The 16,297-nt window shown below is 38.1% G+C and overlaps 1 protein-coding gene and 1 pseudogene across 1 annotated transcript in view; both read right to left on the bottom strand.

The window, feature by feature from the left end:
- Positions 1-16,297, bottom strand: part of MYO3B (myosin IIIB) — a 342,946-nt gene that overhangs the window by 190,505 nt on the left and 136,144 nt on the right. Inside the window, exons 11-15 of the mRNA XM_015596448.1 lie at positions 9,558-9,654; positions 8,506-8,622; positions 7,883-7,987; positions 5,257-5,340; positions 4,222-4,424 (exon numbers count right to left, since the gene is read on the bottom strand). Of these exons, the coding sequence (XP_015451934.1) occupies positions 4,222-4,424; positions 5,257-5,340; positions 7,883-7,987; positions 8,506-8,622; positions 9,558-9,654 (606 nt within the window). The remainder of the gene's footprint in view (positions 1-4,221; positions 4,425-5,256; positions 5,341-7,882; positions 7,988-8,505; positions 8,623-9,557; positions 9,655-16,297) is intronic.
- On the bottom strand, positions 7,136-7,254 carry LOC112470468 (annotated as a pseudogene).

The raw sequence follows: 16,297 nt of genomic DNA, 5'->3' as shown, positions 1-16,297 counted from the left end.
TATACAGCTAAGAGAAATCAGCCAAACTCACTACTTTACTGGAGGCTCTGACAGGAAGTGGCTCACCAGTTGCACAGCAAATTAGGGAGTGGAACTGCTCCTAAACTAAGACTCTCAAATTTGTAGTCTTTCAAAATAGCATGCATCTGTCCTCCTTGCCTCCTGCTGTCCACCCTCTTTTAGGCCACCCTGGCCAGGGTCCTTTCAGATAGGTGCCACCTCTAAGTGTACTCTATGGACTGTTGTCAGCTTATAAGACAAGGACCTGGGAAGTACATGTCTAGACATTTTGTAGCAAGTGACATTGCCATGACATCTAAGAGTATGAAAATTTCTCTGATAATTCATTTCAATTATGCTTTACAAAGGTATCAGTTCACAAGGGATTGTGAATTAATGTTTTTTTAAAAATTAGTCTGTCAGTGAAGGCAGTTTGAAAAGCCCTGCTCTGGATCTCCTTCTTTCCTCTAGAGGAAAATGGTTTCTTCTTTCAATGCCCCAGAATTCTGGCAAATCCTCACCTTGGCCAACTTAGCTCTATGGAAAGAAATCTTGTCTTCCTTCTATTCCTTGCCCCTATTTGTGACATGAGCCCCACTCTTTTCTTTGGCTTCTCCTGGATATCCTAGTCTTCCTGTGATTGTTTATCCTGTCAAAGGTCTTCTGGTTTATTCTTATTCCTGCCCCATATTATAGATGCCCTCACTTGTCATTCCTCACTCATTTGTTCACTCAACTTACAAATTTATTGAGTACCAGTCATGGCAGGCACTGTGCTTGATGCAAGGGATACAGGACTCAGAGGATTCATGGGCTCTGGAGCTTCCCTTCTAGTGATGGAGTTAGGTGAATAAATAAGGAATCTTTGATGAGGACTTTGAAAGAAACAAACAAGGAGCTGAGATGAAGAACAACATTGGGGGTTAAAGGCTACTTGTGTCAAGTCAGGGAAAGACCTCTCTGAGGAAATAACACTAAGTCAAACAATGAAGTATAAAGAGGGGCCGGAAGGAGCTACAGAGAGAAGGGGAAAGCATTCCAAAGAGAGGGAGCAGAACATACACAAAGGCTCTGAATGAAATACTCTGAATGAAATGTAGAACTAAAAGAATGCTACTGAGAAGGAGGTGGGCAGGTAGGCAGGGCCAGCCCACACCAGGACTTATTAGGAAAGAATGTGGATTTTGTCGATTAAGCAATTAGAAGTCTTTGAAGCGTTTTAAACTAGAGCCAGAGTGCACTTTAAATGTGTGACATGAGTAGATTTGTGTTGAAAAAATGACATCTAGTTGAAGGATGAAGACTAGGTTGTAAGAAGTACCAACATAGATGCGGGGAGACTAATTAGGAGGTCTAGGTGAAAGAGCGAGTGGCTTAGACAGTGATGATAGAGAACAAGAGTAAACCTAAAGATATATTTTGGATGAATGACTAAAAGAACATCCTGATAGAATGAATGAGGGTAGGGAGGGAAAGGGACCTGGAGTCTGCCTCCCAGATTTCTAACTTGAGCATCTGGTAATGGTGGCACCAGTCACTGAGACAGGAAAACCCTTACAAGGCTTTATGAACCGGTATGCCTGGTATGAATGTCACTTGTTCCTTAACCTCTGGTAAATGTGCAGGTTTTGGCTTACCCATTTTGGTCTTAGCTTCCTATAGTTTTTGTTTGTTGTTTGTTTTTGTTTTACAGATATCTCAATTCTTCTGGCTTTGCCTACTATCATCCATTCCTAGTACAATTTCAACTTGATTTTCATCCCTGTCGCTATCCGGATTGGCTTGGTTTTGTGACAAAAACAAATATCCCAAGATCTCAGTGGCTTAACTCAACAAAGACTTACTTCTTGCTCAGAATACATCCACTGAGAACCAGTAGAGGGGTGGTGCGGGGAAGATGTGCTCATCGTTGTCACTCATGGGCCCAGGATGATGGAACAGCTACCTTCCTGCACTTTGTCAGCACTCTGGAGAGTCTTTCCAGTAAGTGCCCACTTGCTAGAATTGGTCACATGACCTCATTCACCCACAGGGTATCAAAAAGGGGAATCTTATTTTGTGCCGCAAGAGGACAGAACCAGAAAGGTCAGATGAACAGGACTTGCAGAGGTTCCGTCTTCTCATCCAATGCGTTCAGTCTATCAGTGCTATCATATTGATTAAACTTAATAATAATAAATTATGGCAGCATAGGGAATGCAGTTAGCATTAATATATTGGCTAGGTGGAAAACCAAATGAGAGAAGGGGCAGTTAGGGGGATCATTTTATAAACTATATAAATGTCTAACCAATGTACTGTATACTTGAAACTAATTAAAATTAAATAAATTTTAAAAAATTATTTATTACTTATGTTTTAGATTTATATTTGGTATATTACATATCATCTCATTTAATTCTCATAATAGCTCTGTGAGGTCAGCTTCAATGAGTCCTTTTTGCATATGACAAAAGTAAGGTACAAGGATATTTATATTAATAAATAACATACAGTAAGTGATAAAACTGTGATTAAAACTCTCAATTATCTTTGTAAAAGAGCATTTTACATTTGAACACAGAAAACTGCGGTTTCCATTCTATCACAGTTATCTCTTTCAACTTTAAAATCACCCTAATTTGGGGAGAAAGAAACAGGGGAACCTCATAAAAATTAATCAAGAAACCACAGAGAAGCTAAACTGATTATCCTTTTGTTCATTTGTTTAATTTCTTCATGTCAGCCCCTATTTTGTGAGACAACTGAAAGTGTATGATAGAAGAAGACACTTGGATTCCTAACCCAGAGCAAGTCCTGTGGATTCTACTTGCACAATATCTCTCAGACTTGTCAAATCCTGTCTATCTTCATCTCTACCGCTACCACCTTAGTCTTGGCAAACAATCTCTCACATGGATTTGACAACAGCATCCTAACAGTCTCAACATAATACTTTTCTCCTCTAATTCATTCACCCCACTGAAGCCAGAACAATCATTTTCAAGTGCAAGTTGAGTTTTGTGATTCCTCTTCTTAAAAACGTGAAATGGCTTCCTATTGCCTTTAGAGTAAGGTTCTAAAGAGTAAGAGTCTTTAGAATAAGGTTCCTCAGCCTGGGTCTAGAGCCCTGCATGATCTGGTCTCAGTCTTATCTTTGCCCCCTCTCCCTCCCCGCTTCTTCCTTCCCTCATTGGCTAACACCCGGTGATCCTCAGACCTCAGGCTAAATATCTCATACATCAGAAGCCCCTTTCTTCCTGGACTAGATTATGTGCCCTTCCTTCTCCTGTTTTACCTTCATAGCACCTTACATTGCTTCCTGGTACTTATCACAGTTGTTCTGCATTTATGTTTATTTTTTTGTTTAATGTTTGTGATCCTTTCTGACCCCTCCCCTATCCACCACCCACTCCAAGTTCCATGAATCCTGGGACCTTTTCTATTTTTTACTCTAGCGACCCCAGAAGGGAGTACAGCACTGATATACAGCAAGAATTCAATAGATAATTATGGAATAACGCATGAATGGAGCCATGTTCCTGAGGAAGGAGGAAGTCTGGTGTCCTGCAATAATAATAACAGTAGGAAGACTGGCTAACTGTCTGATAAATGTATACTATACTAGGCACCTTTCAAAGGAATTTCATGTAAATAAACTCATTAATCCTCACAACAAACCCATGAGGTAGGCTCTAAGAGCATCTCCATTTCACAGATGAGGCACAGAGAGGTTAACTGACAGACCCAAAGTCACACAAGCAATGTCAGAGACAACACTTAAACCCAGAGCAGTCCATGCTACTGATCACTATTGCTATACTGCTCTTCTTAAAACAAAATATTTTTTTCCTCTTTCAGTCTAGGGGAAAAATTAACATGTAGAATATTCTCAGTGCTTTTTTTTTTCATAGACAAGTTTAATTTTAAGGGATCTAATGATTTTTTTTTTTTAAGTATCTGCAATGCTGTTAAATTCTATCTGATATAACCAACTCAGGAAAAACAGGCATGACTATCCCAAAGTACTCCCACCACAGCTCTTTGTACTCTGCTTGCAGACATCTTTTAGGTTAGAAATCATAACTTATCTTTTACTTAAATAATTTATTGCTCCTGGGGGGCTGAGGGGAACCAACCTATCTATCGGGATGCTAAAAACAGTATAAAAATGGAGCAATTAGAATTCCCAAAACCTCTATATTGCTGAGCAAAACCACAGTGATCAAATAGTGTACCTACACTGCCTGTTTTATAACTCTGGACTTTTCAAGGAGATATTCAGAGATTCTTGCCCCCATCACAGCTCCAGTTGGTGTAAACATCATTTCCAGATACTTTCCAAAACGGCTGGAATTGTCATTGATGGCAGTGCATGCATTTCCAAAGGCTTCCACCAGGGAGTTGACTTGCAGGATTTTTTCTCTCAAGGTCTGATTATTGGCCTGTGCCAAACACAGAACAGTTACAAGTAGCCTCCGGAAACATTAATTCACCAAATTTACCAGGCACCCCTCCCTGCCCGCAGAATTCACATTATCCTTTTGGGAAGAATTGCATTTGGGGGAATTAGCATCAACCACCAGCATTGTGTTCTCAGATGAGCAACTCCCCTGTGCAGAGGCATCAGATGATGCTGGATTAGGTCATCATCAGTTTTTAAGTCCAGACACACTTCACATAAGATCTTTGACAGATAAAATGCCTAAACCATTAGAAAGAATTTTAAATAGAGAGAGCCCATAACTTTTCTCAGTTATTCATTATAATATTCATAAACCTGTTCTGAAAAAATATTTCTTAAAATCTTTCTTAGTCTCATAATACACTAATTCTGAGTATAAGTAACTGGTAGACCATTTTTTTAAGTCATTCCTTCAATGTCCATATCACCAAGCTGAAAATTTTTATTTCTCTCAACTTTTGCCCAAAGATTTCTATTTTCCAATTCTTTAACCACTTTAGTGGCTCTCCCTGCCCCTGTTCCTAATGTTTAACAACTTTTACTACTTAATGGCTAAATGTTTACATTATATTAAAAGCATACAAAATTAATTGCCAATAATCTGGTAAATTCATGCTGGCATTATTTTCCTCACTACGTGAAAGAAAGATGGCATGCTGACATCTTATGAGGCCTGGCTATCAGGAGGCAAGCATAATAAAGGTGGAATGTTTTTATATAACCATTAAAAAAATGTATTTTCATCATTTGTGCATTTATGCAGTTAGTCTGCAGAAACTTCTAGCCACAATACATAATACAGGAATCAATACCTTTCCCAAGAAAGTCAAATGCTGAACAATCAGGTGGGCGCTTTCTGTCTTCCCAGAACCACTTTCTCCGCTGATGACAATGCACTGACACAGAAAATGGAGTGTTGGTGAGAAATTCATAGCACAGTAAACACCCTGTGTGTTCGGCTATGGCTTTCACATAACATCCACTGCTGTGCACCTTAATTTTTCACTCAGCAATATACCTTAGGAATCTTTCCTTTTCAGTACATCAATAACTTCTTCAATGCATAGATGTACCATCACCTATTTAACCAGTCCTATAAGGATAGACACTTGAGTTTTTTTCCTTTCCTTCTTACAAACAATATTGCAATAAATAACTCTGTCAAAGGTAGTTGTATTTACGTGTAGGTTCATCTGTAGAATAAATTCCTAGAAACGAGGTTGTTGCATCGAAAGGTATATACATTTGTATAATTGATAGATAGCACCAAGTTGCCTTCCTAAGGACTGTACCAGTCTATGAAAGTGCCTGTTCTCCCATAGCTCTACCAGAGTCTGTTGGATTTTTGCCAATCTGATAGGCAAAAAATGATATCTCAGTGTAGTTTTAATTTTTCATTTCTTGTATTATGAGTGAGGTTAGGCATTACTTCATATATGTTTAAAGTCATTCACATTTTCTTTTCTCATGACAAGTCCATATTCTTTACCTATTCTTTTTTATACTTGACCTTTTTATCATTCATTTCTAGAAGCTCTTTATGTATAAAGGAGATTAGTGGGTACAGTATAATAAAAACAATTTGGTATTTATCTCTGGTTCTTGGCACAGAGCTCCTAAAGCCCTCAATTTCCTGAATGATAGGAGTGATAGAAACATCTTCTGTTATTCACAAACAAATCCCTTTCTATAAAACCTAACTGCTAACCACCTGAACCAAGTGGTTCAAGATGGAGCCCAAGACAGCTTCAGGAGGGGTCTGGTCACAAGAAAGACCAAACCCATAATTAGAGGGTGGGAATTTTCAGCCTCATCATCCCAACTTCTGGGAAAGGAAGAGGGGCTAGAGATTGGCTCAGTCATAAAAACTTTTGAACAACAAGATTCAGAGAGCTTCTGGTATGAACATGTGTGGGTGCTGGGAGAGGGGCACGAAGGCATGAAAACTTTGCCCACCCCCTCCCTACATCTTGCCCTCTGAATTTCTTCTATTTGGTTGTTCCTGAATTGTATTCTTTACAATAAACCAGTAAATGTAAGTCAAGTGTTTTCCTGAGTTCTGCAAGTCATTCTAGTGAATTATCAAACCTGAAGGGGGTTGTGGGAATTCCTGAATTTGTAGTCAGCCAGGCAGAAGTGTGGGTAACCTAGTTGCCTCATTTGCAGCTGGCGTCTGAAGTGGGGACAGTCTTGTGGGACTGAAACCTGAACCTGCGAGGTCTGTGTTAACTCTTGGTAGTTAGTGTCAGAATTGAATGGAATTGAGTCGTTGGACATCCAGTTGGCATTGAAGAATTGGAGAATGGGTTGGAGTTGGAAAAGATATAATATTTAGTATCAGAAGTGGTGTTAGAAAAACAACATGGTAGGGCAATTTCTGAACTTGAGAAACACATATATCTCTTTCCATTTACTTGTTCTCTATGAACTATATAGATACTTCACAAGTCTCCGAGAAAGGTAAGAATTTGGAGAAGCCAAGTTTCTAATCTATAGTGATTCTATGTACTTCATTTTGTAAGTTGCACTGTTATAATTTTATCTATTCCTTAACACACCGAAAGCAGGGATTTCACAGTCTCAGGAAATATACACATAATAATTCTCTCATAAAATTTCCTACCAGATTAGACTCTTTCTACTTTAACAGGTTTTTTGTTTTTGTTTTTGTTTTGTTTTGTTTTGTTTTAATGCCTACAACACCTGGTATTCCTAGGTGGTCTCCCATCCAAGTACTAAGCAGGCCCGACCCTGCTTAGCTTCCGAGATCAGACAAGATTGGGCACGTTCAGGGTGGCATAGTCATAGACAGATTCTTTCTATTTTAAACAGAATACAGACACAAAGGAAAACATATATATTAAAAGTAAAGGAAGGGTCAAAGGTTGGATATGCCACCACCGTGAACTGGAAGTCCAGAAAGTTAAAACACATAGGTCAGCTTTGTGTTTTAATTGAGCACTAAGTAGATTTGTTCAGTCTTTACCCAATCCATCACAATTTCTCAGCAACTAAACAGTGTGGTGCATGACCATTGTCAACCTATGATCAGTATTTCACATAAAAAGGACTTGACCATGAAAATTCTGAGACCTTAATAGAATGCAATTTCATTTTTCATTCTACGTCCTGTTTTTATTATAATCATTGCCATGTAATCAGGTTTGTTATTACTCTATTTCTCAGATTCATATTAGATATATCCTTATTATACTTAATCAGGGAAAATGAATGCTCTTGATGCAAATGTTTCACGTTATTTGAAAAGAGTTTTAACGTTTTTCTGCTTCTCTGGTTTTTTCACTCTTACTGTTCACCAAGCTACTATTTCCTTGGGTTAGTAGCAGAAACCAGAATGGAAAGTTTTCAGGAAGACTTAAGAGGTGCAGAGGAAGACAGAACATACTGACTTGGTAGAAAAGGAAGGTGACTTCTTACCTGGTCTTTGCTGAAAGTAACCATGCATTGGTAAGCAGCATCTGCTGATGCAAATATGTGAGGGGGATTCGAGGCACGTTTCACCCCATGATAAAGTCTGGAAAACTGAAGAATAGAATAATTAATTTAAGGGACACTTCTAACGTTCCACTGAATCTTCTAATGCTCTAATACCTGTTGCCCATGAAATCAAGGCTTTGTCACTTGTCAGGGAATTGTAGCATTGGGAAGGCTGTAGAGCTCAGGTTCTCAATTCTATAGTCCTGATTTCAAATCCTGGTTCCTCACTTGCTGCCTTCATTAACTCATGCAAGGGAGTGAACTTCACTATATTGTCTCCTCATGTGCTAAATAGGCTTAATACTAGTACCTTTCTGACAGGGTTGTGAGAAATAAACAAGGTAACTCAATCCCGGCATGTAGTAAGCACTAGATGAGTATTAGTTTTCCTTCCTATATCTTACTTTAAAAAGTTACCCCCAAAATGTAAGAATTCCATTTGTGTTGCATTATTATCTGCAGTTTGGGGTGGCACAATTTTATTCTCACCTTTCCCTTCTTTTCATTTTCCCTTGTGATTTTTAATTTCTTATTAAGCAACATGCTCTTAAAGCATCTCTTACCTGTGGAGAGTATATGCTTAGATTCTGGAAGGGGTTTAAGGCAATCAAGATGTCTCCAACATATGTGTAAATCAGCAAGTCCACATAACGCTTCTGCAACTGATGAATAATTGTATCCTAAGAATAGGATAAATGGCATTGAAAGTAAACATTATTTCTAATCAAGAGAGAGATTCTAACAATACAAATAAACTTATTTCTACAAGAATATTTTTCTCTAAAAGATGAAAGTAGTCAATTTAAATCATATACTGACACTAATGATCCTAAATGCAGATATTTGCCTTGCAAGAAGAAAAAAATAGGAATATGCTGAAAGAATTAGGTCCACTTGGGGCTTGCTAAAAGACACTGAATATCCAGCAAAGGTATTACTTGATATTATGAAAAACTTATCTCAACCAATGAAGATGTTCTATTAGAATTTGACTTAGTAGGTCGTTCCTACTGATAAAGTACTGACAAAATAGTAACTTCAGTTCTCAAATCATTGTGCTTAAAATTTATATGGTGAGAATATAGAATTGAACATTTTTATATTATACTTTAGTGATTCCTGTATTGCAGTTAAGGGTCTCCAGAGTTAGAAGCAGGAGAAACAGGTCTAGTGCAATTAACAGCTCTATTAAACATGTAAATTTTAAATGAGGATTATCACACTTTTCAAATTTAGTTCAAGCTATATTAACTTCACTATTTCCCTAAATGAAGCTCCTCTTTACAAAGAACAAACAACTATCTTAATTTAAGGGTTAAACTGTACTCTTCTTTAAACAGAAAATAATATTCACCTGATACATTTAAGTCTACAACATAAGGTGCTTTATTGAAAAAATCTAAATTCTTTCTCTTCATGATTTAGGACATTTTGGGGAACATGAAAGAACACAGCACAGGATATCACAGCAACCAATGCTCCTCAAGCTTCACCAAGGCTATACAAACATTAAATTTTCAAGTAATTTAGGAAAATAGGGTCTACAACAGAAAGGTCAGACCATTTACATGAAACAAATGTCATCAGTGAGAATTGTCTACTAAATATTTAGTACCTCGTCCAGGACCTCTAGATTCACCAAATCATCTTCAAGGCAGTATTTTTCAGCATCTTCCACGTGATAAGGTCTTCTGGTGTGCATCCTTTCACGCCTAGAACTTTATCCAGAGAATATTAGCACTAAGACAGTACATAATGTAGCAGGAAATAGGCAATGAGAATGACTCATTGCAGTCTTATCACATGACATGTTCAGAGACTTCAGAGACAGGGACAGGAAGAGCAAGTCCAGTCCAGGTTCCTAAGGTCTCTCTCAGTCCCTGTAGGGCTCCCCGGGGTAAGGTGAGCTCCAGAGCTCAAGCCTGTTTCTACCGCAGAGGGGACGTATCACCACATGGGTGCATCTACTACTTATATCTGCTTTTCTTAAATGCCAATCACAGCACTTTCTCACATTTTTTTCTGTTGAGTGTCAGGCATGTGACTCTCGTCGGGGTACCTCTCTTAAGGTCCCCTCAGACTATCCGTCAGTACCACCCCAAACTTTTTGAGAAATTTTTAAAATTACAAAAAACTTCAGAGACTAATATAGCAAATACTAATGAATTGATAAATGCTTATATTTTATTTATTTGAAATCTTTTTGGGACCCACGTTTCATCCTCTTTCCTGAGTAACTACCATTTTGTGGGTATCCCTCCAGTCTATTTTTAAATAGTGATCATACACATATAGGTACCATAAACAATATACGGATTCTGTATGTTTAATTGTAAAAATGATTTACTGTAGGTTTCATTCTGAAAATTTGCTTTTTTTCCATTCAACATTATGATTTCTCTTGATAGAGAGATAGATCAGTATTTCAAGTATTTCAGTCACTTTAATCACTTGGTAATATTACATCATATAAATATGTACCAATTTATTTACCCAGCCCTATATTGATAAATATTTAGGCTGATTCCAATTTTTTGCTATTAGAAACAAAGCAGTATTGTTATGTTCATCCCCTTGTTTATATATGTGAGATTTTCTCTTGCTGGAGATGGGGGATGGGGTGGGGTGGGGGAGAGGGTGTTCACCAGACATTTAAAAAGCTCGGTTGGCAATTAACGCCAGTCCCCTTTGGCATACTAAAATACAATTCTTTAAGGTATAAAATTAATTCAAGGTCAAAGTAGGCCTTCCCACAATTCCCTTCATAAGCTTATCACTACTCAATGTGGTATAGGGAGAGCACTGGCCTAAAAGTTAAGAGCTCTGGGTCTTAGTTCCAGGCTTGTGAGTAATGTGGTATGGGCCACTCAGCAAATCCCTTAACGACCAGCCTGTTAGTTTTCTTCATCTATAAATAGAACATTCACGATTGGTCTGTCACACAGGTGGCTGTGAAAGCAAATACAATCATAGATACAAAAATGCAAAAGGGTTGAAAAAAGATACCAAGTACTATTCTTCTGTCCTTGTCAAAATTTGGAATCAATAATTTGCACTAGAGAACACCACTAACTAAACAAAATCACATGTGAAATGTCCTCCCAGGTACTATAAATTTATCAGCAAAGAGGCATCATTGCATGGTTCTTCCCTATCACCTGTACGTCCACCATCATCACAGCTTTAAAGGCTAGAGTTCTATCCTGCCAGGTCCCAGAAGCTGGCTTTACTGAACGTTTTCCTGTAAGCATCATGTAGGAGGCATGGTGCCCTGATGTACACTCTATTCCTTGCTACACACATTTCACCAAAGTAGGTAAAAAAGGAAGAATCAAACTGAACAGCTCTGCATATTGAGCCTTGAGTTTATAATACAATGGAAATGGGCAAAGAAAACACTGACTTTTTTTCTCTTCCTGCCTATTACATTAAATGTTATTTTCTAATCATCATCACTGATAGATTTGAAGAAGGGGTATTTGAAGCATGGTATTAGTCATCTCTAGTGCTAGAACCCATTTTGCTGCTAATTCATATAAAGGTCCAAAGTAGATGAAGCTAAATTTTACTTAATAAAATCAAATTTATAACCTAACGCTTTTTGTTATTAAACAGAACGGTTTATTCACCTGTGTTCTAACATATTAGTGATGTCAAAGATTGGTTCAAAATATGTTTTTTTTATTAAAACTTAGAGCTGCTGCCTGCTTCTAGCTAACCACTTTGCTAAATAAAACAGCAGGAGGGTATATATTTCGGGCCAAATCCTCCTCACATAAAACCTAAACGTTTTTTTATCTTGAAGTTTATCATAAAACAAAATATTGTAACACATTTTTATAAATTATTAAATCTTTGTTATATTAAATTCAGTTAATTTATCTCCTTCCTAAACTTATAGCTTGCAACTGTATGAAAAGGGCTATGTTAGAGTTTATTGTACACATCTTTTGACAAAGAAAACCAGGAATTTAAAAACTCATCCACAGCTCTGGTTCTCGTCAGGGTGGAGTAAACACTCCTCTCTGTCTCCCCACTAAGTACCTTGGACAGAACGCATGGGAATTTGAGAAGTAAATGGTGGCAGGGAGATTGGGGAAATCAGAATTCAAGATACACTGAATCAATGGTAAGCTTCCCAAGGATTCTTTTTTAAAAAAAACTCCAGTAACTCCTGGCTTGGACTTAAAGGCAGCCTGAATTGCATGCAGGGATGCTAAGCTTCATGCTGGATGACATTTTTACAGGCAACTAAAAATGAAAGCACTGACAAAACTTCATGTGCAATGTCACAAATGAGTAAACTCTAGTAGAAAGTTGTTGAGTTTCAGTATGAACATATACAAAGAAATGCCACCAGGATAGAAATGGTTATCTTTTGAACTCTGTTGCAGACTGCCTGTATGTCAATCTGTCTATCTCACAGATTTAGCCTCCAGGTATCATGCAGATGCTATCTTCAAATCTAAGCTGGGTTCTCACAAAAATTTCCTCTGACAATATTTTATAAACAACAAACAACTTTTAAAAGGTTTTATCTGCTGTTATTAGCTATGCATGACCTCTTCCCATGTGAACAGGCAATCAAATTCCTTAAAATTATCTGCTCCCCAAATGAAGCTGGCAATTTAGAAGTTAATGTAGATACAAGGTGTTTCCACTCTGATAAAGACCACTTCATTTTCTCAACTAGTGAAAACTTATCTGCTAGCCCTCTCTGCCTTTCCCAACTAATGCTCTTCTGAAACTGCTGCCTGATTCACTTCCCTGCTTTGGCTATGAGATTCAGATAGTCTCTCGAAAAGAAAAAATTATTTCAATTTTTAACTCTTTATATTTATATTATCCTAGATGACATATACTTACAAAAAGTGTTATATTGTTTTATATTTGTCTATTTTTAGTTTAAATTAATCAAAACAAATTTGGTTTAAATTTTCTTGAGTTAAATATGTCACTAGCAACTACCAACTTAAATTCCTTTTAAATTTACATGCTCCATCTAGTGCCTTACTTGAGAATAGCACCTATTATCAATTTTTGCTGAAGAATTCCTTGTTTAATGTGAAAAATTACAGTGCAAAAACAATGGCAGACCATCTAGGTGTGACACCATTCTACCAAGAGTCAAATATGGGTAGAGATAGACGCCACTTAGATAACTTTAACTACATGAGCTCTATCTTGACCTGGAACTTAAGCTTATATCTATCAAACATCACAATATATAGAATAAAAAGATAGAAGAATTATTTGGGTGGAAACCACTATAGTATCTTTGATTTTGTTTTTTGATTTTTTTTTTTCATCTAAGCATGGTTTTGGCCAGAATTCCAATAAATCAGCATCTTATCATCAAGCATATTAAACAGTATTTGATATACCCACCTTCTCTAGGCAGCAAGAATCAAGGACACCAGCAGAAAATTATATATGAATTTGTTCACTCAGTTATAGACAGACAGAGATATAGATAGATAGCAGATACTCATTATAACAGGATGTGGACTTATTTCTTTCTTGTCTGTTAGGAAGACCGGAGGATGTTTAACCTCCTATGTGTCCAGCATCTTCAGCACTTGATGATGTATCATTCAGAAGTCATTCATTTACGCAAGAGCCCAGTAACCTGTCAGTGTATGTAATATGATGTCTGTGCATGCACATGTGTGTGTGTGTATGTGTGTGTGTGTGTGTCCATCCTTATAGGTAAAAGAGGAAGTGGGTGAACAAGGCTTAGCAGGAAAAGCTCAGCAGTTAAACAGAGAAAAATCTGTTTTTAAAGGTCACTGCTGCAGGTTGAAAAGAAATCAGAAAAGCTGAGGTTTTTGTTTCCATCAGCCTCAGGCAAATTACAAGGGTAGAATCAAACTCCATTCAACGGAGCAGAAAACAATCAGCAACTTACTTCTTCTACCAAGTAATACTTAGAGTAGACCCTTGGCATTTAAGGGCTTAACATCTGTGGTTTCAGCTAGTCTCAAGCCACCTGCAGGGAAATGACATGCTGGATCTTGTAATTTTACTGAGGCTTGCAGTTGAGTACTTGATGCGAAGGCGGCAGGGGGTCACAGTGCTGCTAACCCAGTACCTTCTCTGCCTCCACTCTCATTCCAGACGGTATTTTTGCTCTTTTCCCACTAACACTTGTAAAGTGATTTAAAAAGCATGTTTCCACCTCTACTCTGAACTGTAATGGTGACATGGCATACCAGATGACGTCAATGAATTCAGGGATTTGCAGAACTGGTTTAGGGAAAAAGTCCTTCTCAAGGTCAAGGAAACGAGAGCTGTTGTAAAGGAAATGGCCAAACTGCTCAAAAGTATCTCTGACAGGTTAAGTAAAAATGCAGCAGAATTTCAGGGCTGCTTAACCTCTATTGAGAGAGTAAGCCTTGAATTCATAACTTTTCTACTGTACCTGAATCAAATATGGAAAAATTGTAAACTACTGGAAAAACAAGGTCAAATGGTTTCACTCATACACTATAATCAGCATCGAGAAAAGGTACCAGATCTCAAATTGTACAATACCACTTCTGCACAGGCACCTCATATATATATTATATGAAACGGAACTGGATCACAGCCTGGCTTCCCCAAAACTGCACCACTCAGAAGATCTGGAACGCCTATTCCCAGAAGAGGTGAGATGGGGCCTCACCACTCAAGCCTTTCTTCATGTACAGTGCAGCTTCTGCTCTATTATGAACAATAGATGATTCCTAGCCTTATTCTCAAATACTCATTTATTTCCTCATCATAACCGAAATGGACTACTTCCCTATAACACTCTTGTCCTGGCTCCACCTTCCATCCACTCGCTGTGAGGGGGAAGTGGAAGGGGACATCCTCCTTGCTCCCCTCTGCCCTTTTTTATCAATTGTTCTCCCAAACCAATATCGCCCTATTGAAAAATTCACATCACCTTCTTATACCATCTTTTTGAGAACTTGACCCCTGTTTTCCTTTCTCTCTACTTCTTCCCCTGATATCAGTCTCTGGTTTTCCCACCCCCCACCAATCCCTTTAATTTTCTTCACATACTGATCTCAGGGTTCTTCGACTTGTCGACTCTTTAAAAACGTTTATTTCTATTCTGCTGAAGTTGTTCGCAAGTTTAGCTATAACTATTTCCCAATTATCTCTCAAAAGTTCCAAAGATCTCAGTTCTACAATCCCATTTTTCACCATCCTCTCACTGAATCTGCTCTTTGTCTTCATTGTAACTGCCAGTCCCCTGACCCTGACTCGAAGTCAATCATCCACTTCTGGCTTTACGTTCTTCCATACCCCAAAAGACCCCAAGGAAACTCTCCTTGATTCCTTTGTCCCCCTATAATGTCTATCCAAGCCAGTTTTAGGCTTGAAGAAGACCACAGTATCAGATTTCTCTACTCCTACTCCTTGTGGCTAAAGATTGCTAGAGATGATATACGGGAAAGGTGGTAGTGGTGGTGTCAAATGCTCTCCTGAATGCTCTACATGCATGATCTTAAACACTGATTGACTTCACTACAATGAAATGCTATTCAATTAAGTTCCACTTGGGTTTTCTGTGCTATTGAGAATTCATTGTTTCCATTTTTAATGGACTCTTTATCCGATTCTTCCTTGTGGTCATTTCAAAGACTTCCCTGCAGTCTATAGCCCACTCCCAACTCTGAGACCTCCTTACTTAGTTTTTTGGAAAGACAAAGATCACTCAACATGAGTTTCCTCATAGTATCGCCTCTGCCCCTGCTTCCCATCCACCACTCCTCAAATTTTCTGAGTATTTTCATCTAACTTTTCTGGGTCTTTCCCAACCTAGGGATTCTTTCTATTGCTCGCTCTCTCTCTCTCTCTCTCTCTCTCTCTCTCTCTCTCTGTCTCTCTCTCTCTCTCTCTCTCTCTCTCTCTCTTTTCGAAGTCTTCCTCTATATAAGAATATAAGATCCTCCCTTTCATCTGTCCAAGTTTTCCCCCATTCTTTAACAACCTGCCTTCTTCCCTATAGCTTCCTCAAACTACCAACTTCTCTCTCCCCTGGGGAAAGTACTAAACTGTAGAATGTTCCCTGCCTTTGCAGGAATAGTAAGGCAGTTTTCCCCGTAAGCTGTAGGTCTTGTTTCTCTAAACAAGTCTCTTCCAGGTAGGGAGACAAGGACTATTTGGACCACTGAAGAACTCTACTTTGAGCAGAAAGATAAAAGCTTTGTGTATTATCTGGAAGTACATGGCATTGCATTTGATAGGATATGAAGAGGAAGCAAAATCTTTTTACTAGTCTTTGTCTTTTAGAGTCTTGAAATTTCTGTTTGATTGTAGTCTGAACCAGGGCAAGGAGGCAGCCCAATTTGTAGAGACCCTGTG

The sequence above is a fragment of the Pteropus alecto genome, unplaced genomic scaffold, assembly GCF_000325575.1.
Source record: "Pteropus alecto unplaced genomic scaffold, ASM32557v1 scaffold3, whole genome shotgun sequence".
In the NCBI taxonomy this organism is placed as follows: domain Eukaryota; kingdom Metazoa; phylum Chordata; class Mammalia; order Chiroptera; family Pteropodidae; genus Pteropus; species Pteropus alecto.
The sequence above is the reverse complement of the archived record's forward strand: the minus strand, read 5'-3'. Positions and strand labels throughout refer to the sequence as shown.